Below are 27989 nucleotides of genomic sequence, written 5' to 3'. Positions count from 1 at the left end.
ATACTGGTGCAAACTAACACAGAGACAGGAAAGATCACCCACGAAACACTCAAAGAATATGGCTGCCTAAAAATGGTTCCCAATCAGAGACAACGATAAACACCTGCCTCTGATTGAGAACCACTTCAGGCAACCATAGACATTTCTAGATAACCCTACTAATTCACAATCCCAATACCTACAAAAAACCCAAGACAAAACACATCACATAAATAAACCCATGTCACACCCTGGCCTGACCAAAATAATAAAGAAAACACAAAATACTAAGACCAGGGCGTGACAACCAAGATAATCCATCCACCTGACAGGTGTGGCATATCAAGAAGCTTTTTAAACACAATGATCATTTCACAGGTGCACCTTGTGCTGGTGACAATTAAAGGCCACTCTAAAATGTGCAGTTTTGTCACACAACACAATGCCACAGATGTCTCAAGTTTTGAGGGAGCATGCAATTGGCATGCTGACTGCAGGATTGTCTATTAGAGCTGTTGTCAGATAATTTAATATTTATTTGTCTACCGTAAGCCATCCCCATTATCATTTTAGAGAATTTGCCAATACGTCCAACCGGCCTCACAACTGCAGACCACGTCTAACCACGCCAGCCCAGGACCTCCACATCTGGCTCTTCACCTATAGGTTCGTCTGAGACCAGCCACATGGACAGCTGATGAAACTAAGGATTATTTCTGTTTGCAATAAAGCCCTTTTGCGGAGAATCACTCCTTCTGATTGGCTGTGCCTGGCTCTCCAGTGGGTGGGCCTATGCCCTCCCAGGCCCCATGGCTGCGCCCCTTGCCCAGTCATGTGAAATCTATAGATCAGGGCCTAATTTATATTTTTGTCAGTATAAATGACTACCTTTCAACTAGGGTCATGAAGTCCACCACAGGAACCGCTAGCGTCCGTAGACCGAGACAGACAGAGACAGATAGACATACAGACAGACATGAGGCCACAGAAGTTTGCTTCCCCAAATTCCCCACACCTAAACAGACCCAGATGGTATTACACTACGAGTCTCTGTCTCTCATCCTTCACCCAGTTCCATAATAAACTGAGGTGGAATCCCGGGTCAGCTTTGGTTCCTCTCTCTTTCTTCTTTGACATACAGAACCCAGCCAGACACATATTCATTTTGGGAGTGTACTGTATTCCTTTAGAGCCTTAGTTTTCCCCTCGTAGCCATAGGATCTGTCTGGTTGGCACCAGGCCAAGCCATGAGCCACAAAGTCAGTGATGCTAGTTGTTTTTACCCCAGTGATGTAGCTATGTAGTCCTGTGGTATTTTTATGTCAATGATGTAGTGCTGTGGTCCAGTCAGTCAAAAGTCGTCTAGTCCAGTGATGTTTTACACTAGTGATGTAATCGTGTAGTTGTGTGGTCCTGTGGTCCTGTCACTCAATAGTCATGTAGTCCAAATATATTTTCTTACAGTGAAGTTGTCCTGTGGTGTTTTCAATCCATCGATATAGTCCTGCTGTGGCTAGTGAGGTTTTACAGTAACTCCAGTAATGTAGTCTTGTGGTACTGTGGTCCTGTCAATCAGAATTAGATTTATACAGAAAACCAATAGCTAGTTAACCTGCTGGATACACTGTTGATCGACGTTCTGCTCCCCGGGACTACACTGTGGCTACCTGGCATGGATTGATGGATTGCCTAGTCCCTGAGTAACACCATCATCAAAGTCCTTTCGTTTGACTCATCAATAAGGATCTTTGATTTCCCCAGCAGGTATACTGTGGTAGATCACACTGTGGAAGAGTGGGTGGTTAGATCAGATAACAAAACACTCCTAGTATGTGACTCAAACCTCCACAGAGACCAGAAAGCCATTCTCCCTATGCTGCCATAGTCTTATTTCTTGGGTGGAGTAACATTTGTCAGAGTTGGCATCTGTAACTGGATGCAAACCGCACCTCCGGAACATCCCAGCACCTGCACTCACCTCTGTTCCGTCTTTTCCATCTCTCCCTCTCCCTTCCCTCTCTCCCATACAAATATTGTTATTTACACAACCCCCTGCCTCCCTTAGGGGACTCCTTCTCACCTTTACACCCGTTACCCTCTACCCCTCCCCCTCTCTGATTGCCAGACCCTCGTGAACACCTGTGCTCTGTGCTCGTTAGTCTCGTTAGCAGCAGGGAGAGTGTTAAAGGTGGTGGTGGGCATGTTCTCTGCCAGATAGATACACATCACACTGGCTAATGATCTAGCATCAGTATGTAGTCTGCTGTATGTTACTGGAGAGGTGGGCCTGTGTTTGTAGGATTTCTATCATAATAATTACAGGACTAGGACTTAGTGTTGATGTTGATCCTTGATCTTGTAAGTAATTAGCATATACATTCATTGGTGATTAAGATACTTTGCAGGGAGGTAATGCAATTAGAGCCATACCTCAGGTTTGAGTGTTTCATATTATATTCATATTATCTTGCTTGCGATAGTGCTCGCCAGAATGTAGTCCTAAAACCAGAAATGAGTAACCTCTGGTTCCTTCAGCCCTTTCTATGGGGAAAATTAATGGGGAAAGAATGGGAATATGGGATAAACGCTAAAAATATGGTCTGAGGTTAACAGGCTTAGGAGATCTGAAATGTTTGTTTCTGTGGGATAATATCAGTCAGTTAACATGACCTTTGTGAATTATGAAGTCTTTATCTTGTGTTCTATGATAATATCAGTCAGTTAACATGACCTTTATGTTTTGTTCTATGATAATATCAGTCAGCTAACATGGCCTTTATGTTGTGTTCTATGATAATATCAGTCAGTTAACGTGACCTTTATGTTGTGTTCTATGATAATATCAGTTAGTTAAGACGACCTTTATGAATTATGAAGCCTTTATCTGCATTATGTACTTGTTTTTATTGCATACTGTAAATGCTTCAAATTTCACAAACTGTACATTTTTAGCTGATGAAGATTATTTCATAGAGCAAGCCCGTTTTTACCACCTACCTTATTTTTAGCATTTATTTTCATCATAGACTTGGCCAACAAGTTAGTTCCTACAAAAAAAAAGACATTACTAGTGTTCTCTATTCCAACACGTTGTTATGAATTTACTACTTTGCCTGTTGCTAGTTTCTTTGTGTGTTTATTCCAATGTGTGTGAGTGTTTGAAGAAAGATGACCAGATAACTTAGCAGTGCTTCTCTTACATCACACTCTTGTTTCGGTCTCTCCACAGTGACTGTCTCCACCAGTGTGTATTTTGATGGTCTGCTGGTGACCGGTCTCTACACGTCCACTCCTGTCCAGTCTGCTCCTATCCCTGCTCCTGCTGCCTTCGGCTTCGGTGAGTCAACCTTTCAGTTCTGGACATCCTCAGTAACAATATGATAACCTAACGAATGACATCTACTATGAAGATTAGACCTAAAAGATGAACAATCAGTTGAAAATTCCATAGTGGACTATTATATGATTTCCTTTTCTTGATCAGAAGTTACTGGCAAATCACTCCCCCCCCCCATGGTTACAGAACAATGCAAAAATGAATGAAAGGAAACCACTTTAGTGTATTAAGATCCCAGGTTCTCCCAGTCCCTCCTCCACAGGCCTCTGATCCCAGTCCCTCCTCCACAGGCCTCTGATCCCAGTCCAGACTCAGTCAGAGGGCTCACAACCCAAAGAACACACACAGGGCGTCAGACAGGCTATGATGGATGAGACTGGGGTTGAGTCTAGGGTTGATGTGGCCTGGGGTTGGGGTTGATACACTCTTGCTGTTTGATTGTAGAATGAAGGGAACGCAGATCTGTCCATAGAGGGGGGAAATACCAGAGGTACTATATGTTCTGTTAAATTATGTGGGAAGTACATTCTAAACCACAGGAGAAGTTGGAACAATGGAAAATAGAGAAAGAGATCATACTGACTGACTATAGTATGACAATTCATCAGGACAATTCGTCCTGTACCACCATTCAGCTGGTGTACAGGACAAGCAGTCACATGTATACAAAAGGTCATGCAGTTTTTCTTAGGAACTGCTTTTGGGACATTCCAAAGATTGGATTATGGGAAGTTCTGTGAAAACATGCCTGTAATGTCATAGCTTTATCTCTACCATCAGCGTTAGCCATGGGCATGAAGTTCAGTGAAAAAATGTAATGGCTGGATTCTGTGATGTAATAGCTGTATAGCTACCATTGGTGTTTACTGGGCATGGGTTTGACATTTTTTAGAAAAGGTCAAGGACTGAATTCTTGCTTACTTACTAATTCATCGTCTTTGTGCCTGCTGGCGCTTGAGGCTGAAATGATAGGACTCCAATTCTGACCATCTAAACCATCAATTTGGTCTAACAGAGAAACTCAGTTGTAAGAAATGTAACGCAGTAAGGATAATATAGTCTATGAGTTGAACTGAGAAGGTGCCTAAATTGAGATATCAACGGATGGGAAGCCCAGTGTGCCAGGATGGAGGTCTCCTGTGGCCATAATGGACCCACACAGAGAGCAGGGCTCCAGTCCCAGAACTGTGCCTACACTGTCCACTCTGTCTTTTCCCCTGCCACTGGAGTTCATTACAATTTTGCAACCCTGAAGGCATCCAAGCTTTGGACCTCCAACATTGTGTCACCTTTGCTTCACAGAGACTAATTGAGCCGTGACTCATTCATTTGAAGAATGTGTGGACAAACTGGCAGACTGATGGGTAGCTGCCCGTTCTGCCAGTCTCATCCTCTGCCGGAAAAGTTCAACAGTGGTAGTCACTAGACTACTCAGTCATCCACTCTAGTTTCAGCTGAAGAGCTCTGCTGGGGCCAGAGTTGTCCAGCGCGCTTCTCTATAAAACAAAGTAGCCTATCACCGGCCCAGATTCACAAACCAAGGCAAAGAAGGTTTATCAAAGCAGAATGAAGGCGGGATCTGAATTGAATAGCAATGGCTATTGGGAATTCATTTTCTGGTTTGGCTTTGTTCAAGTTTATTTGCCACTAGACTGTGAATCTGTGCGTGATAGTAGGCTGTCAGTTCGCAATTGTGCAGATTGAAAATGGGCCAGCTTGTATGCGCAATGATGCGCTGTTGAAGGTTGTAAAATTAGGGTCTGTAAGGTCATGAAAATACATTTATTTCACCATTTTTGTAATATATTTAATGAAGGAACACTTAAATATTAGCCAATCAATCAATGAAAAATCAACCTATCAGCCATCATCCGAATGACCCTTCAGTGCGTGTCTCAAGGTCGATGTCGCCTTCTTCCCACTAAATAAATCTGCACCGTTGAAAAACTGGGATTCCCCTCTATTAAACAGTAGCCATGTAATTGTGACAACGTAGCGTAACTGACAAATGACTTGATGTGCATAGATCTCCCCTGAAACAAATATTTTAGCCTTATATATAAATATGTCTAGCTAGATACCTAGCTTTTAGGGGGGTTAAGTGTCTTGATCAATGGCACAATGGCAAGAGATGGAAGGCCTACATGGGAAAAGACAGTCTTCACGTGTCAATAATGCTTTCTTTTTCATGCAGGCTATAATACTAGTCATGAACATGTGGTTTAAAGTCATGGAGAAGTCATGGAAAATGTGTATGAACCCCTAAAATACTCAGCGGTCTTTATAGCATGTCATTTGTGAATTGTGGTGACCATAATCTAATGGACGGACGTGGAAAAAGACAGCTTCTGCACTTCTCCCTTCCCAAGTCAAGCACTGACTGAATGTATTCAGCGGCTCTGCTCTGATTCCTCTAGTCTACGTCTCTCTCTCTCTCTCCCCTTTAGGGTGGGAGAGGGAGGACCGTTTTAGAAACAGAGTGAAAGACAAAGACATACTATGTCTGTATGTGTCCTTTAACCCATTCATGTCTTAAATGGGGTAATATTTGATATGTGTACTGTGTATTATATATACCTCACAAGTGACCCATGAGAAGACATGGGCAATTAGCATAATACAATGTTTATCTGTCTCCATAAAGAAGATTTAGCAATATGCAAGAAACTATAGTTGAGTTACAGTAATAGGCAATCAAGAAAGGTCTGAGAATTGTTGTAATGGTTTTCTAGGTGTGAAGGAGATTCGGACCAAAATGCAGCATGTAGATTGCGATCCATGTTTAATAAACAACGTAAACACGAAATAACACAAACACTACAAAACAAAGAACGTAAATAACGAAACGAAAACCGAAACAGCCTATACTTGTGTCAACTAACACAGCGACAGGAACAAAGACACTAAGGACAATCACCCACGACAAACTCAAAGAATATGGCTGCCTAAATATGGTTCCCAATCAGAGACAACGATAAACACCTGCCTCTGATTGAGAACCACTCCAGACAGCCATAGACTTTGCTAGATACCCCACTAAGCTACAATCCCAATACCAACACCACAACCCCAAGACAAAACACACCACAATACAAAAACCCAATGCCATACCCTGGCCTGACCCAATACATAAAGATAAACACAAAATACTTCGACCAGGGCGTGACAATTGTCTATCAAAGGCAAAAACATTTAATTAACATTGTAAAAGGAATTATTAAATTATACAAGTCATACGCGTAGGTTTCACAAAGTATTAACCAGCATTACAAAGCATTATTCTAGGCATGAAGATCCTTGAGTTACAAAGCAAAGCATGAACATAACAGACCTACAAAGGAAGCTCACAGGAGAAACAATTCACACAGCATTATTCCATGGGCCAGATAGAGGAGAAGAGAGAGAACAAACATACCTTCATTCCATTTATTACAGATCTGACTTGTTTCTATTCAAAATCAATTTTTGACCAATCCACAGACCAAACCAAAGGTAATACTGTAATAACTAATTTGGATCCAATCGAATCCAACCAGACAACGTCCATCTGTGTGTGATGACCTGAGGGGGATGGGCTGGGTGCAATAGAGAGAAGACAGCATTCCTGAGAGGACAATTCCATAAAATGTCATAAGAGTTCACTCTGAACTACTACAAGTAATCACAGAGATCATACATCCATGTACTGAACCAAATACACAAAGAAACACAGGTAGACACATACACACAAACACAGAAATGCTGCCATTCCTATTTATGTGTGTGTGTGTGTGTGTGTGTGTGTGTGTGTTTGTGACAGAGGTACCAGTTAGGGCAGACTGCAGTATGCCAATACCATGGTTATATGGCCTCTGGTTTGAGCCTTGTGTGTGTGTGACATGGGGTTAGCTTTGTGCTTAAAACTACAATCTGGGATTTATATTTCACCCAAACAGCAGCACTGTCATTTCAACTGGGAGATTTGGCTGGTGAAATGTAATTTATAACTCACAAAATGTATAAAAATGCCTGTAAATATCTCATATAGTGCCATTAACTCCGACTGTATATAAGAGCTGAGCTGAGGTCCAGGCTCTTGCGCTAGCCCATGGGTGGCTGGCTGACCACAGCACTTTATGGTGTAGTAATTAGCATGCTACGCTACCTCTGCTCTATGGTTATCTACATTGCGACATGTTGGAACAGAAAACAATATTATGTTTGAGAGAGGTAACATAGTGTCAATTGACTGTAGTCTTTATTGATGTTTAAGTGGAGTGTATTCACAGGACCCATAGTTTGTGCCGTACTGCAAGGAGAGACAATATAGATAGTAGACACAATGCAATATAAAATGATCATTTATTTACTTTTTTACTATTTATTTTACAACGTGACAATATCTTGTTAGAGACATTTGTATTTTGTAGTTTTATACAATAAATCATTGTCTGTGTGCTCATGTGTGTTCCTTTGCTCGTCCACTTTTACAACGGATGTCTTTCTTTTACACACCTTCTTGCCAGAAAAACAGCATGAGATTTAAACTGAGTGAGCTGTCTGATCATTTCAAGAATGTCCCTTCTTTTGACTTCCATTAAAAAGCCCTTTCTTTCCATTCCAAGGCTTTTGGCTTCTAAAAGTGAACTCACGCAGTTTATATTTGCCCTTTAAAATTGGCATCGTCCTTAATGTGTTTGTGTGCATGCGTGCTTGTGTGAATTGTAATTTATGTACAATTCACACACACACACACACACACACACACACACACACACACAGAATTAAACAGAAGTGATTACATGATATATAGGACCACACAACGTGTATATTGACTCAAAGTTAGAGTTAAACTGATTTGTCACAGTTCGACTGGTTTGTAGCTGCACCACTAATGAATGCAATATGTTTTTCAGATGCATCATCATTCAATGAATCAAAGAAAGCCTCTGTAATGTCACATCTTGTGTAATGCATTTGAAACCCAGGTAGGCAGGGAGGGAAAGGATTCTGTAAGGCTCTCTGCAGTCAACTGCTGATTAAGCAGGCAGATTGCTCAATAATTACTTTGAAATTGGACGTCCATGTCCTGAGGACGTCGGGGAAGTCAAATTGGTAAAATCATGAGATTTTGTTGTTATCAAGAAACGGCTTTGCAAATGTCACAGAGACTGACAGGACATAATGTTTGAGAGACAGATAGAGAAATAAGTGAGAGAGAGAGAGAGATGTGAAATTGCAGAAAATTGTTCAAAGATGAGCATGAGGGTATAACAAGAAATAGACTGATGAAAACCAGACAGCTAGAGGGAATTAGTGAGAAAGGCAGAGGAAAGAGTTAGGAGAGACGGAATTTGAGAAAGAAGAGTGTTGCCAGGAGAAAAGAGGATGGGATGGCAGGGTAAGCAGCATTCCATCATTCCCAGTGACAGTGTGGGTGATTGGTGTTCCTGCAGCGATGCTGAGTCGGATGGAACCTTCAGTCATTGATGGATGTCTCATTTGGAGCGCTCTGTTTATATTCTCCTTAATTTGCATGTCAGGAGGTATTTGTGGGGCGTGTTGGTGCCTGAGAGAGAAGATCAGCCAAACACACACACTGTGACAAAGTGCACCTCTTAACAGCCACTCCACACACACCTAGATTAAAAAATAAATAACTGATTAAAAATCGGGGGTGACACATGCAGGCACACTTCCACTTCCTCTCCTTCGCACCCACAGGCACAGCCCACCCCCCACACACACACACACGAATCATAGTGAAGGATGAAGGTCAGTGTCAGGGCCCTCTCTGCTGTAGAGTCAGATTGGATGTCAGTTAGCTGTCGGGCAGATGAGAGACGGCAACCCATCATGACACGCTACCTGGTGTGTTAGATGATAGATAGGTTCCAAAGTGTCTTCTGTCCTTACAGTCGCAGGAAAGAGTGAGGGGGAGAGGAAGAGGTAAAGAGAGGGAGAGAGAGAGCAACACTGTGCCTGTATGCTTCTCCATGCTTCCATCAGAGCATCATAGAATCCAAGTGGAGAAAGATGGCAGGAGAAGATGCTGAGAGAAAGTAGGGATAAAGCAAGAGGGAGTGGAAAGGAAACAGTGGATGGTTAGAGAGGAGGGGGAGGGTAGTGTGGGGTAAAGAGCAATGAAGGGGTGGAGGGAGGGGAGAGAACTGGTTCCCATGGGGTTCGGAGCTGTCAGTCCCTGTGAGACTTCAAAAGCTCTGTTCTCTCTTTGATCAAGCTGCTCACGCACACACACACACACACACACACACACACATACACATACATACTGTACATACACAGATTCATACTAATACACACTCTCCCTGTGATCAGGCTGCTCCCTAACACTGGGCTGACAGCACCCTGACTGTGCCACTTAGAGAAGGATGAATACACACACACACACACACACACACACACACACACACACACACACACACACACACACACACACACACACACACACACACACACACACACACACACACACACACACACACACACACACACACACACACACACACACACCATTGACAAACTGTAATGATTCCCTGTTGAAGGAAATCATTTTGTTAGGGGATTTCCATACTGATGTCTGCCAAAAAGAATAGCCCAACCCACATGTATTTATGCACTTTTGTAGATCACTTGCTCTGACCCAAATGATAAAAGATCCCACCAGGATATGTGAAACAGTGCAAAGTAGAATTGACTTAATATTGGTGTCTGATAAATCTAAAATATCGCAGTGGAGTAATAGTATATGTAATCAGTGATCCTTTTATTACATTTTGCACTATATTTAAGTGTCACAAAACCGTTAGAATCAGAGGACTCAAAAAATACTGTGTTGAAAAGTTTAGGGAGGAAGTGGGTAAAATTGACTGGTCACCTGTGCTAGATAGTGTAGGGGTAGACAGTACCTGAGAAGTCTTTAAATGTAGATTCCTTTATATGGTGAACGGGATGGCTCCCATTGGACGGGTCAGGGTAAAGCAGAGATCTAGCCCTTTGTTTAATCATGAGATTCTAGAATCTATCCAAGTAAGGAATAAGGCCTTTAAAAAATGTAAGAACTCTCAAGAGCAGCCTGATTTTGTCCTATATAAACGTCACAGAAATGAAGCACAGAGCAGGATGGATGGAGCTAAGAGGGGTTACTTTGCTGAGAAAATAATTGAGAACAAAAGTTTTGGAGATCATTTAAGGAACTAGGCTGTAGTAACACTACCAAAAACAAACTAAACAATATTGGACTGAACATCAGGGGGGAGATGGTATATGTTGCCAGCAAGCTGGTTAGCAAGCTGCCCACCAGTTCTGGTTTGTATGGAAGCAAACAAGTCAAGAAGTATTATGTAGAGTTAGGGGTTCAGCCAAACTCTTTTTCTTTTGCAAAGGTAGCAACAGCCAAAATAGTCAGTATGCTGGCAGAGCTTGAATGCTCCAAAGCCACAGGCCTGGATAATATTCCTGCAAGGTTTCTAATAGATTCTGCTGAGCAAATTGACCCTTGTATTACACATATCGTTAATCTCTCTCTTGAACAAGGCATCTTTCCCAGGGACATCAAACAAGCTAAAGTTATACCTCTGTATAAGAAGGGGATAAAGTCTGACCCTGGGCCTATCCTCTGTATAGTATCAAATATCCTGGAGAGAGTTGTACATGAGCAAATGTATGAATATGTTAACAAAGTCTAACATATGATTTTCAGTAGAGGTTAATGCAAATAGTAGAGGTTAATGGTTCACTGTCTCAGGCAAAACCAATGAGTTATGGCGTACCGCAGGGGAGCGTGCATGGGCCTCTGCTGTTTTTATTGTCAAGCCAAGTGTACTCTTTTGTTTGGTGCGCACGACCTGTAGCTCGCTCCACTTTGATTTTATCTGCTATTGAACACAATATATTCTGTCTTAAATTGTATCGATATTTTACATTTTAGGATACCTATAGATGGATTAGGAAAGTTGTTTGAAATGTTTGGACCAAGTTTACGGGTAACTTATTAGATAATTTGTAGTCATGTTGGACGAGTTGGAACGGGTGTTTTTCTGAATCAAACGCGCCAAATAAATTCACATTTTGGGGATATAAAGAAGCAATTTATCGAACAAATGGACCATTTGTGATGTTTCTTGGAAATTTTGGAGTGCCAACAGAAGAAGATCTTCAAAGGTAAGGCATGAACTATATCCTTATTTATTTTGTGTCGCAACCTCCCTGGTTGAAAAATGTTTGCCATGCATTTGTATGATGGGACGCTGTCCAGTCATGACTCCGATGCATATGAGATTTCTTTGGTTTGTCTCTGACATTGACAGGCTCTGCTACAACCTTTTATAGCCAAGGAGACATAACATTGACTTTGCTTGATTAGAAATGTGTGATTGTGTTATTATTGTGTTATTATCAATTTATTTGCAGGCTACAGGCTACTAAACAACATACTAACTCTAAATCTGTCCGGAGCAATCCAAGCAACCAAAGAAGGAATGCAAATGAATGATTGAAGACATATTATTATTATTATTTCAAGCCTGCCACTTAAGAAACCAATTGTGAAGCATTTGAGACACGCTACAGGCAGGAAGGAGCTTAACAGCACTTCAACAACATACCTATACATTTTGCATTTAGGCTGCATAAAATGAAATGTAAAAAAGAAAGTCTTTGAATTAAATAACAATGAAACAAATACATGTCTTATTAGGCGATACAGTCATTCGAACACTGCCTTTGAATTCAATTTTAGAGACATGAGTTTGGCAAGTCTTTGGTTTGAGGATCATGCGGTGAGCTATGCATGCCCAGTTTGTTAATGTAGCCTAGCAGATGTTCTTATATTCCCATACCCTGATCACAGTCAACACAAATCTATTTTGTAAGAACAATATCATGGAATTAAATATAAAATTACAGTTCCCAAATGAAAAAAAAGTTACATGTGCATAATATGAACTAATTATAATATGAACTAACATATTGGGGAAACTATCATTTTTATATTCTATAGGCCTACATAAAAAGAAGTAACCTTTTCACTCATCATTATTTACAATAAATGTGACTCCAAAATGAAACAATAAATGATTTTCCATTAATTTCTATTGGGCACAAAATAATCTGAAACACAACCAAAACAATCCTGTAGAGTCATAAGCTTGATGTAGTCATTGATTGCTATGAAAATAGGATCAAATTAAACGTTTTACTATTGCACATATTAACTAAATATGACACTTTTTACTAATACACATACAGTATATGTGTATAAGTGAATGTGTCCCAATACTATGCTGTAATTTCTAAACGGTTCACCCTCAAATTAGAACTGACAATCAGCACTTTAACCTCTTTGTCATTGTATCATTTGAAATCCAACGTGCTGGAGTACAGAGCATAAACAACAACAAAAAATGTCACTGTCCAGATATTTTGTATATCGTAAATCGCCCCAAAAAATCTAGATATTATTTTTAAGCCATATCGCCCAGCCCTAGCTCTGTGTCCAAAGTCTCAGACTTTTTCCAAGGGCTCTGATGACTCTTATTTCTGATGATGTCTGTCTGCCTGCGTGTGTGTATGTGCCTAGCACTTCCAATGTGGTTGCCACCTCTCCTCAGCCTCTTTGTGTGTGTGCCTTTCCTTGGGGTATGTGTGTGTAGGGCCTGGAGAGTCTGATGGTTCTACGGATAAATTAATAAGCACTGAAGATTGTCAAAAGAGGAGCGGGTTTTGTGTAGGATGTGATTTGTACTCTCTTTCGGACAGACGGACAGACGGACAGACGGACGGACGGACGGACGGACACACACACACACACACACACACACACACACACACACACACACACACACACACACACACACACACACACACACACACACACACACACACACACACACACACACACACACACACACACACACACACACACACACACACACACACAGCTATCTGTAAAAATCTCTGTGTTGTTGGCACGGTAACCCGCTACACAGATTGGTCTTCTGTATGTCTTTCTCTCAATCCCACAATACCGCAGGGCACTAACAGGTGGCTCAACATTTGGGTACTCTCTCTCAATGTCCAGTGGAGCGCGAGCTCAGATAAGGGTTAGACATGAGATAAACAATCACACATATACTAACAAGCACCTACACAGTACATGCACTCACTGGTGCACACATACTGTACCTCTGCATACGTATGGAGTTAACTTTATATACAGCTGCTCTGGAGAACACAACTCACTCACTCCATTTTTGAACTCCCACAGCTATTGTGGGTGTGCTTTGATGCACAGTCTTTCTGCATCATCATGTTTCATAAAGATAGAGAATGGCAGAGGGAGAGAGGAGAGGAACAGATAGATAGAAGGAAAGAGATGGATAGAGAGAGAGAGAGGGAGGGAAGGAGGAGTGAGTGTGGTGGTAGAGCAGTTGGACTGTGACGGAGATTTCAAAGCGATGATGCTGCGATGCCCCCCACACACATAGAATGGTTATTTTTCTACCGTGGAGAGGCTGGTGCCATGCCAGAGAGCTGTAAGGGTCGGAAGTGAGAGGAAAGGGAAAGATGAAGAGATGGAAAGAGAAAGAGGGGTGCAGGGGGTCAGGGTAGAAAGAGGAGAACGAGGGAGTGAGAGTCAGCGAGAGAGTGAGGCGAAGGGAGGGAGAGAGAAAAGGAGAGAGAAGCAAGAGAGAGAGAGTGTGAACATTTTGTCTCAAAGGCGGCTGTGTTTGACACATTTCTGTGAACAATAGTGGGTGTGCATCATCTCTACCCTCAACTAGCTGGAAGGGAGGTGGGCATGGAGTAACTATGCAATTTCCCTTTGCTGCTGTATTAAAAGCCGTAGGAATTCTAGATAGAATCAACCTGAAAGTGTGGGGGTCTGTGGGGTTTTCTCTGAAGGAGAGTATTGAGGATTTGGTTTCCTAAAAGTATTTTGTTGTGACAAGGTGTATGCCCATCCAAGGTGCACTCTGAAGTCTATTCATTTTTAATGTTCCTTGCAAAAAAACATAATAGAAAACATTTATGATTCTACATGATGAAGGGGCTTGGAAGTTGGGTTCCTTTGGTTCTTGAGTTTTCACTCCTGGTTCCGGTCCTCTGTGATCTGAAAGCTTTATAGAGATGTGTTGTTAATATGCCTGGTTCAGTGCATAGCCATGGTCAAGTGGGTAACACTCCTGGCTCATATATGGAGACCAGGGTTCAATCCCCGTTTCCTTCTTTGTCTTCCTTATTATCACCCCATCTGTTTCCAAATAGAGAATACAAATGTTACTTAGTGTGGAATTCCACTCCAGAAAAAGAAAATGCAACATTCTGTTTTACATAATAATGTTGTATTTACTCAAATCTAACAGAGGAAAATTACCTTGGCTTCCTAACCAGATCCAGGCTGTTGCTGTGAGACACACACACACCATCCCTGACTCAAATCTAACTGAGGAAAATGACATTGGCTTCCTTAGGAGATCCAGGCTGTTGCTGTGACACACACCATCCCTGACTCAAATCTAACCGGGGAAAATGACTTGATGGCCTTTGATTCTCGCCCTCCTTATGAGATCCAGGCTGTCTCCGCAGGCCAGGCCCCCTCACCTGTCGCTCCATGTCTCCGTCTCCTCAACATGTTTCACTCAGTGAACTCCGAGAGCGGTGCCCCGACCCGTAGCTTGTTTGTTTGCTGGTTGACCTAACAGGTGGCGGAGTGGGATACGGGGAGAGCGTAGGCGCACAAATTAGAACAAGTCAAATCACATTAATGAATCTAGAGCTCAAACTATTAGCTGAGGAGTCGCGTTAAATTAAAAATCTAATTAGCCTTGGCGCCTGGAGAGAAAGCCTTGGCGTGCTGGAGCTGACACACACAGTGGGACAGAATAGCGGAAAGGACCGATGGATGGAGGGCTTTAGGATAGGGCAATGGATATGGGGATGGGGGCGGTGTGTGACCCAGCGTTGTAACCACTTCATTGGGCCTCAGGCATGCTGTTGGCTGGTGCTGTCAGGTGGTCCAGATGTCTCAACAAGATCTCACAGTTTGACCAATTTGATTTCTCCAAACGTCACATTTTAAAGTTGCTCCTAACATCAAATTTAGGTGTTTTTGGACACCCTGGGTTGCTCCTCTTTTATGCAGCTACTCCTGCATGACTTCCGAAAGGTTAAGTTAAGGGTTAAGGTTTGGGGTTAAACACGCAACCCTCAAAGCTGGAGCTTGCAGCTTATGCCCATCTGCCATCCCCATCCACAACGCCTATTAAAACTCACGGCCACTTGATCAAATTAAATGTATTTAAATAGCCCTTCTTACATCATCTGATATCTCAAAGTGCCGTGCAGAAACCCAGCCTAAAACCCCATACAGCAAGCAATGCAGGTGTAGAAGCACGATGGTAATAGTGCTCACCGTTGCCCATAGTTTTAAAGGCATCTACCGTCAGCTTCAGGACAGGCATTGTCTCTCTCATCAATGCTTTCAGTGATATCTAGGGCTGCAAAGCTACTGGTAATTTACAAAAGTTACCAGAACATTCACTAATTTTGGTAATGAACATGCAATCTGTGGTAATATATTGTAACTTTGGTAACTTGTACTTCAATACATTTTTTAAAATGTATTGATATACACTGAGTGTACAAAACATTAGAAACACCTTCCTAATATTGAGTTGCACCCCCTTTGCCCAAAGCCTTTTTGAGGAATGGACTCTACAAGGTGTCGAAAGCATTCTACAGGGATGCTGGTCCATGTTGACTCCAATGCTTCCCCAGTTGTGTCAAGTTGGTTGGATGTCCTTTGGGTGGTGGACCCTTCTTGATACACACGGGAAACTGTTGAGTGTGAAAAACCCAGCAGTGTTTCAGTTGTTGACACCATCCTTATAACTGTAAAATACATATATATTTTGATCAAAATGTCTGCACCTGTGAGGACCGACCCTGGAGTAGAGAAGCAGGTACGGGGAGTTAAGCATTTAATCTGAAAAAGACAGGAACAGCATCAGCACACGGGTATACAAGGACATATGACAATCAATGCTAAAGTGGGGAACAGAACGAGGGAACAGACAGATATAGGGGAGGTAATAATCACTGATGCGCATGAAGGTGGAAGGCAGGTGTGCGTAATGCTGGGGAGCCTGGCGCATGGCAGTAGCCCCCCCTGTTGGGGGCACCACCCGGCCAATGCCGAGGCATTGGCACTGGACAAGCCAGCTGGGTGTGAAATCCCAATGAACCAGCAGAGACGTGAGAGCCTTGTGAGCCGGCTGAGGCATGAAGGCCTGTCGATCCCTCTGAGGCGTGGGAGCCCGATGATCCGACGGAGGCATAGCAGCCTGGCAAGCAGGCAGCCTGACAAGCCAGCTGGGCCAACCGGGGCAAGAAACCACTTGAGCCAGCTAGTGCAAGACAGCCTGACGAGCTGGCTTATGCAACCCCTGTTTCATTGGTGGCGGTCCCTGGACCTGGTGTCTCCACCAACCGGAAAGCCTGCACTCCCCAATGCTTCGTTTTGTGGCTAGAGCGTTCAGTAAGGACTGACGCTGGAGTAGTTAAGCGGGTACGGGGGAACACCAGACAGGGCTCTAGCTTGGCTTCCTGAACTCGTTAGGAACCAGCCTTTAATGTAATATTAATCTTGTCCATCTATCTATCTAAAAACGATGGATTTCTTTAGATTACTTTGATGAAATTGGCTAAAAGTTAATATAGCTCTGAATGTGCTAGAGCGACGAAACCACTCTCCTATGCTATAGGATCTAAATTATTGCAGGCATGTGCTTTGTCAGTGGCTGTGACACTGGCCGCATTCCTCAGCTAAGGCGAAACGATGGAACAACCAATTGGTAAACTCTGCCAGTTCATGCTGGCTTCACAGCCCAAAAAGTGTCCCATCGAAATAGCATTTGAATTACATTGTTTCATATGATTTAATTTACAGTACCAGTCAACGTATTACACACCTACTCATTCCAGAGTTTTTCTTTATTTCTACCATTTTCTACATTGTAGAATAATAGTGAAGACATCACAACTAAGAAATAACGTAGTGACCCAAAAAGTGTTAAACAAATCAAAATATATTTTATATTTGAGATTCTTCAAAGTAGCCACCCTTTTCCATGATGAAAGCTTGGCATTCTCTCAACCAGCTTCATGAGGCAGTCACCTGCAATACATTTCAATTAACAGGTTTGCTTGTTAAAAGTTAATTTGTGGAATTTCTTTCCATCTTAATGGATTTGAGCCAATCAGTTGTGTTGTGACAAGGTAGGGGTGGTATACAGAAGATAGCCCTACTTGGTAAAAGACCAAGTCCATATTATGGCAAGAACAGCTCAAATAAGCAAATAGAAATGACAGTCCATCATTTCTTTAAGACATGAATGTCAGTCAATACGGAAAATTTCAAGAACTTTGAAAGTTTCTTCAAGTGCAGTCGCAAAAACCATCAAGCGCTATGATGAAACTGGCTTTCATGATTACCGCCACAGCAAAGGAAGGATCCAGAGTTACCTCTGCTGCAGAGGGTAAGGTCAATAGAGTTACCAGCCTCAAAAATTGCAGCCCAAATAAATGCTTCAAAGAGTTAAAGCAACAGACATATCTCAACATCAACTGTTCAGAGAAGAATGCGTGAATCAGGCCTTCAATAAGGAGAATAGATTTGCTTGGGTCAAGAAACACAAGTAATGGACATTAGAGCAGTGGAAATCTGTCCTTTGGTCTGATGAGTCCAAATTTTAGATTTGATTTATTTACCCCTTTTTTCCCCCAATTGGTAGTTACAGTCTTGTCTCATTGCTGCAACTCCCATATGGACTTGGGAGAGTTGATGGTCGAGAGCCATGCTTTTTGACACAATGCCCGCTTAACCCGGAAGCCAGGCACACCAAAGTGTCAGAGGAGACACCGTACACCTGGTAACCGTGTCAGCATGCATGCGCCTGGCCTGCCACAGGAGTCCCTAGAGCGCGATGGGACAAGAACATCCCTGCCGGCCAAACTCTCACCGAACAACGCTGGGCCAATTGTGCGCCACCCCATGAGACTCCCGGTTACAGCCTGCTATTTACCCCTTTTTCCCCAATTGGTAGTTACAGTCTTGTCTCATCGCTGCAACTCCCACATGGACTTGGGAGAGTTGATGGTCGAGAGCCATGCTTTTTGACACAATGCCCGCTTAACCCAGAAGCCAGGTACACCAAAGTGTCAAAGGAAACACCGTACACCAGGCAACCGTGTCAGCATGCATGCGCCCGGCCTGCCACAGAAGTCCCTAGAGCGCGATGGGACAAGGACATCCCTGCCGGCCATACTCTCACCGAACAACGCTGGGCCAATTGTGCGCCACCCCATGGGTCTCCCGGTCACAGCCAGCTGTGACAGAGCCTGGAATCGAACCACGATCTCTAATTGCACAGCTAGCATCTGTGATGCAGTGCCTTAGACCACTGCACCACTCAAGAGGCCCGGACTGCTGTGTCTTTGTGAGATGCAGAGTACATGAACAGATGATCTCTGCATGTGTGGCTCCCAACGTAAAGAATGGAGGAGGAGATGTAATGGTGTGGGTGCTTTGCTGGTGACACTGTCGGTGATTATTTTAAATTCAAGGCACACTTTTAACGAGCATGGCTAACACATAATTCTGCAGTGATACGCCATTCCATCTGGTTTGCGCTTAGCAGTACTATCATTTGTCCAGGCTGTGTAAGGGCTATTCGACCAAGAAGGAGAGTGATGGAGTGCTGCATCAGATAACCTGACCTCCATAATCACCTGACCTCAACCCAATTGAGATGGTTTCAGATGAGTTGGACTGCAGAGTGAAGGAAAACTAGCCAACAAGTGCTCAGCATATGTGACAACTCCTTCAAGACTGTTGGAAAATCATTCCAGGTGAAGCTGGTTGAGAGACTGCCAAGAGTGTGCAAAACTGTCATCAAGGTGAAGGGTGACAGCTTTGAAGAATCTAAAATCTAAAATATACTTTGATTTGTTTTACACTTTTTTGGTTACTACATTATTTCATGTGTTATTTTATAATTTTGATGTCTTCACTATTATTCTACAGTGTAGAAAATAGAAATAAATAAAAAACTTGAATGAGTAGGTGTGTCCAAACTTTTGACTGGTTCTGTGTATATTTTACAGAGGGCCAAAGATTATTACAGACGCCTTTTGAGAATCTGAAGTACCCAAAAAAGCCACTAAATGTAATGCGATGAATTCCCAAAAAACTTACCAGAATTCTGGTCGTTTACGGGCAAATGTCTAAAGTTAAAATGTTTTATGTGCATTGTTCTTATCAACCTTTTTGTTAATAGCTATTCAAGTATAGAATACAGAGATACATTTTTTTTCTATCAACAATGTTAAATTGGTTTGACATTTGACCTTTTCTCCAAACTACATCTCCAAACAACTAGCTAGTTAGATTAGAGGATCTTATCTCCTGGAGCCAAAGACCATTGGGTTTTCATGCATGCAGTTTTCTGTACATTGCATCGGAATGTTTGTTTCAACAGCTGGACTGCAGGTTTTCTCAATTAGAGGACTTTTAGCTGCATTTTTACTGCATTTGAGCTGCTGTGGTAACCATGGGAATGAAAGATGCAACTAGTCACTGGTAAATGCTGGAGAGCCTGCTTCTTCTAAGTTATCAATAGTACAATCCACCTGAACTGGGGAAGATGCTAGACATATTCAAGCCACACCAGCAATCCAATGTTTTGATGGGACAGCAGAGGAAGCGAGGGAGAAGAGGGGGAGTCAGGCAGAGGCTCATGAGGCTTGCTGGGACATGTCATCGGGCAGCCCATCAATGCCGGCAGGTGCCAGGTGGAGGGGGTGGTTGGTCCTGCATAGGGATGGACAGCCCTGAATCTTTTATGGGAGAGCAGACACAGGACCAATTAGTTCAGTCGGCAGCCTTCCTTGTAGAGACTTCCCGGGGAGCTGCAGTCCCGGGGGAGCTGCGCGCTCTGGCACGCATGCAGCTTAGAGGGCACATTGGCCCTGACCTCCAGGGTGCCCCCATTGATTTTGTTAGTCACTTTCACTCAGATATCATATTAACATGGCATAAATCATGGAAAAATGTGTGGAATTTAAGGAAATTAGCTTTACAATTGCAAAAATGTATCTCCACCCCATGGCATCAAGAGGGGGACGACTACAATCTTTTGCCCGTGGGCAAAACTTCATCATTTACATGCAGCCATGGACATCCATGTCTGTATACTGTATGCCTGTATATATACATTGTATCTATCATGTGTATATCTACAAAGGCATTCCAGGAAACAACAGTTTATGATCTGAGGACCCAAATGAATGATAGAATCGAGAGATCGAGGGAACGCATCAAAAAACATACATGTTTAAATACCTTTTGCTGCATGAGCAACAGAAACATGTGATTGGGTTGATGAAGGTAATTTATCAAGTTTTAAGAGTGGAGATGGTTCGTGTTTGTGTGTTCATGTGTGGGTGACCTATGTGTGACAGTGTCTGTGTGAGAGAGTAAGTACAGTACTTAAATTAAATGGAATGGCTGAGAATGTCGGAATGCATGAATCGGACCATTGAGTGCATTCTGACACGTCTCCGAACCCTCACAATGAGTCTTGGCTTCCTGTGTGTATGTGCATATTTGTGTGCGTGTGTGAATGTGTGCCTTGCACTCTGGGGGTTATGGATGTTGGATGATGGAAGATACCATGAATAGAAGCCAAGATGAGAGAGCAATTGTTCCAGGAATGTATTCTTCATAGAGTAGAGTGGGGCAAAAAAATATTTAGTCAGCCACCAATTGTGCAAGTTCTCCCACTTAAAAAGATGAGAGAGGCCTGTAATTTCCATCATAGGTACACTTCAACTATGACAGAATAAATGGAGAAAAAAAAATCCAGAAAATCACATTGTATGATTTTTAATGAATTTATTTGCAAATTATGGTGGAAAATAAGTATTTGGTCAATAACAAAAGTTTATCTCAATACTTTGTTATATACACTTTGTTGGCAATGACAGAGGTCAAATGTTTTCTGTAAGTCTTCACAAGGTTTTCACACACTGTTGCTGGTATTTTGGCCCATTCCTCCATGCAGAGCAGTGATGTTTTGGGGCTGTTGCTGGGCAACAAAGACTTGTAACTCCCTCCAAAGATTTTCTATGGGGTTGAGATCTGGAGACAGGCTAGGCCACTCCAGGACCTTGAATGCTTCTTACGAAGCCACTCCTTCGTTGCCCGGGCGGTGTGTTTGGGATCATTGTCATGCTGAAAGACCCAGCCACGTTTCATCTTCAATGCCCTTGCTGATAGAAGGAGGTTTTCACTCAAACTCTCACGATACATGGCCCCATTCATTCTTTCCTTTACACGGATCAGTCGTCCTGGTCCCTTTGCAGAAAAACAGCACCAAAGCACGATGTTTCCACCCACATGCTTCACAGTAGGTATGGTGTTCTTTGGATGCAACTCAGCATTCTTTGTCCTCCAAACACGACGAGTTGAGTTTTACCAAAAAGTTATATTTTGTTTTCATCTGACCATATGACATTCTCCCAATCTTCTTCTGGATCATCCAAATGCTCTCTAGCAAACTTCAGACGGGCCTGGACATGTACTGGCTTAAGCAGGGGGACACGTCTGGCACTGCACGATTTGAGTCCCTGGCGGCGTAGTGTGTTACTGATGGTAGGCTTTGTTTCTTTCTCCCAGCTCTCTGCAGGTCATTCACTAGGTCCCCCCGTGTGGTTCTGGGATTTTTGCTCACCGTTCTTGTGATCATTTTGACCCCACGGGGTGAGATCTTGCGTGGAGCCCCAGATCGAGGGAGATTATCAGTGGTCTTGTATGTCTTCCATTTCCTCATAATTGCTCTCACAGTTGATTTCTTCAAACCAAGCTGCTTACCTATTGCAGATTCAGTCTTCCCAGCCTGGTGCAGGTCTACAATTTTGTTTCTGGTGTCCTTTGACAGCTCTTTGGTCTTGGACATAGTGGAGTTTGGAGTGTGACTGTTTGAGGTTGTGGACAGGTGTCTTTTATACTGATAACAAGTTCAAACAGGTGCCATTAATACAGGTAACGAGTGGAGGACAGAGGAGCCTCTTACAGAAGAAGTTACAGGTCTGTGAGAGCCAGAAATCTTGCTTGTTTGTAGGTGACCAAAATACTTATTTTACACCATCATTTGCAAATAAATTCATTAAAAATCCTACAATGTGATTATGTCATTTTGTCTGTCATAGTTGAAGTGTACCTATGATGAAAATTACAGGCCTCACTCATCTTTTTAAGTGGGAGAACTTGCACAATTGGTGGCTGACTAAATACTTTTTTGCCCCACTGTATATACCGTATGGGTGAAGGGGTGAGATGGGCTGCTGTGCTGTCACACCTGTACATCCATTGCATGCAGAAATGCATATGCACACAAACAAATGTAAATATGTCCATACCGAAGTAACATATGCACAGATTGTTCTCCACGCACATACAGTATGTGTTCTGCACGCACGCACACACACACACACACGCACACACACACACACACACACACACACACACACACACACACACACACACACACACACACACACACACACACACACACACACACACACACACACACACACACACACACACACACACACACACACACACACACACACACACACACACACACACACACAGATTACCCTCTATTCATGTGGTAAATCGTTTTTGGGGTTAACATTGGTTGTGAGAACAAAGCCATATGTTTCATGACTGGTAAAAGTTTTCTAAACGTTCTGAGAACAGAAGTTAATATTTAGCCTAGTCTGATAACTTTTTCTTGGGTTGCATGGGGGTTCTGAGAATGTTCTACTCTGGTTCCTTGAATGTTTTCCTGGGAGGTTTTATTATGCTTTGAAAACTTAAATTATAGATTATTTCTAGTTTTTTTGTCCTCTATAACTAACTTAAACTTTCACTGAATGTTTCAATAACACTGCTACCTTATTTTGGGTAAAAATTTTAATTTCCTTACGCATTTATTTCCCTTAATTAAGGATTTGAACCTAAGATCTTCTGTTCTTTATCCATGGAATTTGTCCACTGTGCCAACAGGATGAAGCTAGCAGGCTGTGTATTTTTTTATTAATACAAAGCTATTTATTAAGTATATTCAAACAAACCCCATTTCAAAGGAAACAAGCACTCATTGAGATCAGGTGTGGCCAATTAGTGAGCGAGGCCAACACACCTGAACACACTTAACAAGATAGAGGATCAGGAGTGTTTTGTTTATGTTTTTAAATAACATTCTTTGATCATTCTCTGAACCTTACTAAAGTTTTTTTGTGTTGGAACATGGAGAACATTATTTTAAATACAACCATGAGGAAACCTGTAGGACACGTTATGCTGAAGTACTGAAATTCCCACAGAGGAACGTTGTTTCTTAACATTTTTTGAACTATTTGAGAACATTGAACTATTTTTTTTGAACTATTTGAGAACCAATTTCAAACCTGTTACAGAACCCTCCTAGAACATTACCAAAATGTAAATGAAATGTAACCATGTTTGATCTTTTCGGAAATGTTCTGTTTAAAGTAATGAAATATAAAGAAAATATATATTTTATGTCAAGTTCCTTAAATGTACTGACACTGCTCCAAAGTCAAGCAACTATCCTGCACCACTCCCAGGAAGTTGTGGGAAGGTTGTATGCAAAATAACCATAGAACAACCATGCTCTCACCAAGCTTTTAGAAACATATGATTCTCAAAACATTATGTGCTAGCTGGGTTACCCTTTTCCACCTCACCACTGGCACTATACCATAGAATGACAAAAGGCACCTAAAGACTCTCAGACCATGAGAAACAAGATTGTGTGTGTGTGTGTGTGTGTGTGTGTGTGTGTGTGTGTGTGTGTGTGTGTGTGTGTGTGTGTGTGTGTGTGTGTGTGTGTGTGTGTGTGTGTGTGTGTGTGTGTGTGTGTGTGTGTGTGTGTGTGTGTGTGCGAGAGTTTGTGAGAAAGAGAGAGAGTGTGTGTTGCCCCTTTCCCCCTGGCACTCTCCAACATGGATATTACCATACAGCTACCCTCTGGTAATCATCCCCCCTCAGAACTGTCAGAGCTGTTTGATGTTTCATTTATAATTCTGTTGTGAATATCCTTCTATAGAACAATGTTGACAGAAGCTACAGAATGAAATTTAGAATTGCTTTGACGGAAGCATTTTTCTAGTCTATGACAGATCGGACCATTCATGGAATTTTGATAATGCATGTTTTTGAATGCTCTGAGTTTGATGTTAATGCCATGATTCAAGTGAACTATTACTTGAATCATGAGCATTTAACAGCTCCAAACTGCAGCTCCAAATGATGCTTCTGGAGATGTTTCTACAACTTGATCGGAATCCACCTGTGGTAAATTCAGTTGATTGGACAGGATTTGCAAAGGCACACACCTGTCTATATAAGGTCCCACAGTTGACAGTGCATGTCAGAGCAAAAACCAAGCCATGAGGTCCAAGGAACTGGGGAAGGTTACCAAAACATTTCTGCAGTATTGAAGTTCCCCTAGGACACAGTGGCATTCTTAAATGGAAGACGTTTGGAATCCCCAAACTAGAGCTGGCTGCCCAGCCAAACTATCCCATCTGTATCCAACGGGGAGAATTAGCTTATCTCTCACCCCCCTCTCTTTCTCTCTCTCTCTCTCTCTCTCTCTCTCTCTCTCTCTCTCTCTCTCTCTCTCTCTCTCTCTCTCTTTAACCCTCTCTCTCTCTCTCTCTAACCATCTCATATTTCTCTCGATGAGCTTTGAAACACTCACAAGAGCCTCATGAGTAAGGGATGAGTGAGAGGATGGTGAAAGTTTTTAAAAAATGCAGCTCTACAGACTGTGACTTTGGACATTAAGTGGAAAGTCATTATGCCAATATGAATCAACAATGTCTCATTGTCTCAATTTAGCCTCCTACGTTATTTAATCAAACCCTCAAGATTGCTGGTGTCAATCAACCAACAACCAGCAAACACCCGTTTTCAACCCCATGTCTCTGGTTAGGCTGTCTGTGTGCATATCTCCATGTGTCCCTGTGTGTATTCATAATTGTGCAGCAAGCCATGTCTCAGTCTTACCATGGGAGTGAGCAGGTCATTGTTCTATGTCATTAATCATAGCAGACAGCTCATAACAGCCCAATCTGCATGTAAGGAGGAGAGGAGGGGGGTGAGGAGGAGAAGAAATAAGAAGGAATAACATCCCCTTAGGTACTCTTCTGGCCGCTACTTGAATTAGGGAATCTAATCTAACATGCAACATTAAATTATGCATGTTAAATAGCAGTGGCATTGGAACCCTCGACATCAACAACTAGACATTGTTATCCAATCAGACTGTTAGTTATGGCCCTGAGTGCTGTTGAATCTGTTGATTCTGTCCCAGTTAGATAGGAAAAATTAGCAAAGTTAACAAATTACACAAAGCTGTACTCTCTACCGGTGTTTCTCAACTCCACCACTAGCAGACATTTGTGTTGTAGCCACTGACAAACTCACCGGATTCAACTCATTGAGGGCTCGATGATTAGTTGACAAGGGATAGCTAGAGAGATAGGGCACACCAGGGAGAGCTAGAGAGATGTGGGACACCGGGGGGAGCTAGAGAGATGGGGGACACCAGGGAGAGATGGAGGACATCAGGGAGCTCTAGAGAGATGAGTGACACCGGGGAGAGCTAGAGAGATGAGTGACACCGGGGAGAGATAGAGAGATGAGTGACACCGGGGAGAGGTAGAGAGCTGAGTGACACCAGGGAGAGCTAAAGAGCTGAGTGACACCAGGGAGAGCTATAGAGATGGGGGACACCGGGGAGAGCTAGAGAGAGATGGGGGACTCCGGGGAAAGCTAGAGAGATGGGGGAACCCAGGGAGAGCTAGAAAGATGGGGGACACCGGAGAAAGCTAAAGAGATGATTGACACCGGGGAGAGCTAGAGAGATGGGGGACATTGGAGAGAGCTAGAGAGAAGGGGGACACCAGGTAGATCTAGAGAGATAGGGCACACCATGGAGAGCTAGAGAGGTGGGGGACACCGGGGAGAGCTAGAGAGATGGGGGACACCGGGGAGAGATGGGGGACATCAGGGAGCTCTAGAGAGATGAGTGACACCGGGGAGAGCTAGAGAGCTGAGTGACACTGGGGAGAGCTAGAGAGCTGTTACATCAGGGAGAGCTAGAGAGATGGGGGACACTGGGGAAAGCTAGAGAGATGGGGGACACCGGGGAGAGCTAGAGAGATGGGGGACTCCGGGGAGAGCTAGACAGAAGGGGGACACCAGGGAGAGCTAGAGAGATGAGGGACACCGGGGAGAGCTAGAGAGATGAGTGACACCAGGGAGAGCTAGAGAGATGGGTGACACCAGGTAGAGCTAGAGAGATATGGCACACCAGGGAGAGCTAATGAGATGGGGACACCAGGGAGAGGTAGAGAGATGGGGAACACCAGGGAGAGCTAGAAAGATGGAGGGCACCAGAGACAGAAAGAAGAAGTGAGAGGAAGGGAGGGACAGAGAGAGAGAGGAGAAGAATAGAGTGTAGTGGTTAGGGAAGGTTGAAGATGAAAAGGCAGAGTGATGTACTCCAGGACACAGCTGTACTGGGACTTGCTCACACACACTCGCTCACACACACACCCTTGACATCACTCTCCCAATTTCTAAATACACTCAGGCGTAAAATGCAAATACAATAAATATTCCTTTCATGTCCAGGAGAAGAAAAAACTGCAGTATTATTCAATGGGAATACAAATCCCAAATGCTTCAGTTAAGCACCAAGCTGAAAACAAAGAGCCCTGCGATGCAATGACTGAGTCCGTCTGTTGGTCTTGGGAGAGGGGGAACGAGACAGAGACAGAATGAGAGAGATAGTCATTTGGTCTTTGTGAAATCCTTATAAAATACTACAAAGCCATAGTGTACTTACATGTTGGGGTTATACAGAACAAACTGTTAACTATAACTCATCGTTCAGTAATTTGATTTGATTCAAATTTCAAACATTTTCAACAGATGTGGTATTCTAAACATATATTTTTATTTCACCTTTATTTAACCAGGTAGGCCAGTTGAGAACAAGTTCTCATTTACAACTGCGACCTGGCCAAGATAAAACAAAGCAGTGAGACACAAACAACAACACAGAGTTACACATGGAATAAACAAATGTACAGTCAATAACACAAAAGAAAACATATATATACAGTGTGTGCAAATGAGTTGAGATTAGGGAGGTAAGGCAATAAATAAGCCGTATTGGCGAAGTAATTACAAATTAGCAATTAAACACTGGAGTGATAGATGTGGTGAAGATGAATGTGCAAATAAAGATACTGGGGTGCAAAGGAGCAGCAAAGAAAATTACAATATGGGGATGAGGCTATGTACAGATGCAATGATCTGTGAGCTCTGACAGCTGGTGCTTAAAGTTAGTGAGGGAGATATGAGTCTCCAACTTCAGTGATTTTTGCAATTCGTTCCAGTCATTGGCAGCAGAAAACTGGAAGGAAAGGCAACCAAAAGAGGAATAGGCTTTGGAGGCAACCAGTGAAATGTACCTGCTGTAGCGCGTGCTACTGCTGGGTGCTG

General features: G+C 42.8%; 1 protein-coding gene across 5 annotated transcripts in view; it reads left to right on the top strand.

Annotated features, from left to right (window-relative positions):
- Positions 1-27989, top strand: part of LOC118376237 (reelin) — a 315561-nt gene that overhangs the window by 68068 nt on the left and 219504 nt on the right. For all 5 annotated transcript variants that reach the window (XM_052474627.1, XM_052474628.1, XM_052474630.1 and 2 more), the window contains one exon: positions 3209-3316. In XM_052474627.1, the coding sequence (XP_052330587.1) occupies positions 3209-3316 (108 nt within the window). The remainder of the gene's footprint in view (positions 1-3208; positions 3317-27989) is intronic.

Source organism: Oncorhynchus keta, chromosome 22 (assembly GCF_023373465.1).
Source record: "Oncorhynchus keta strain PuntledgeMale-10-30-2019 chromosome 22, Oket_V2, whole genome shotgun sequence".
Classification (NCBI taxonomy): domain Eukaryota; kingdom Metazoa; phylum Chordata; class Actinopteri; order Salmoniformes; family Salmonidae; genus Oncorhynchus; species Oncorhynchus keta.
This window is presented reverse-complemented; position numbering and strand designations above follow the sequence as displayed.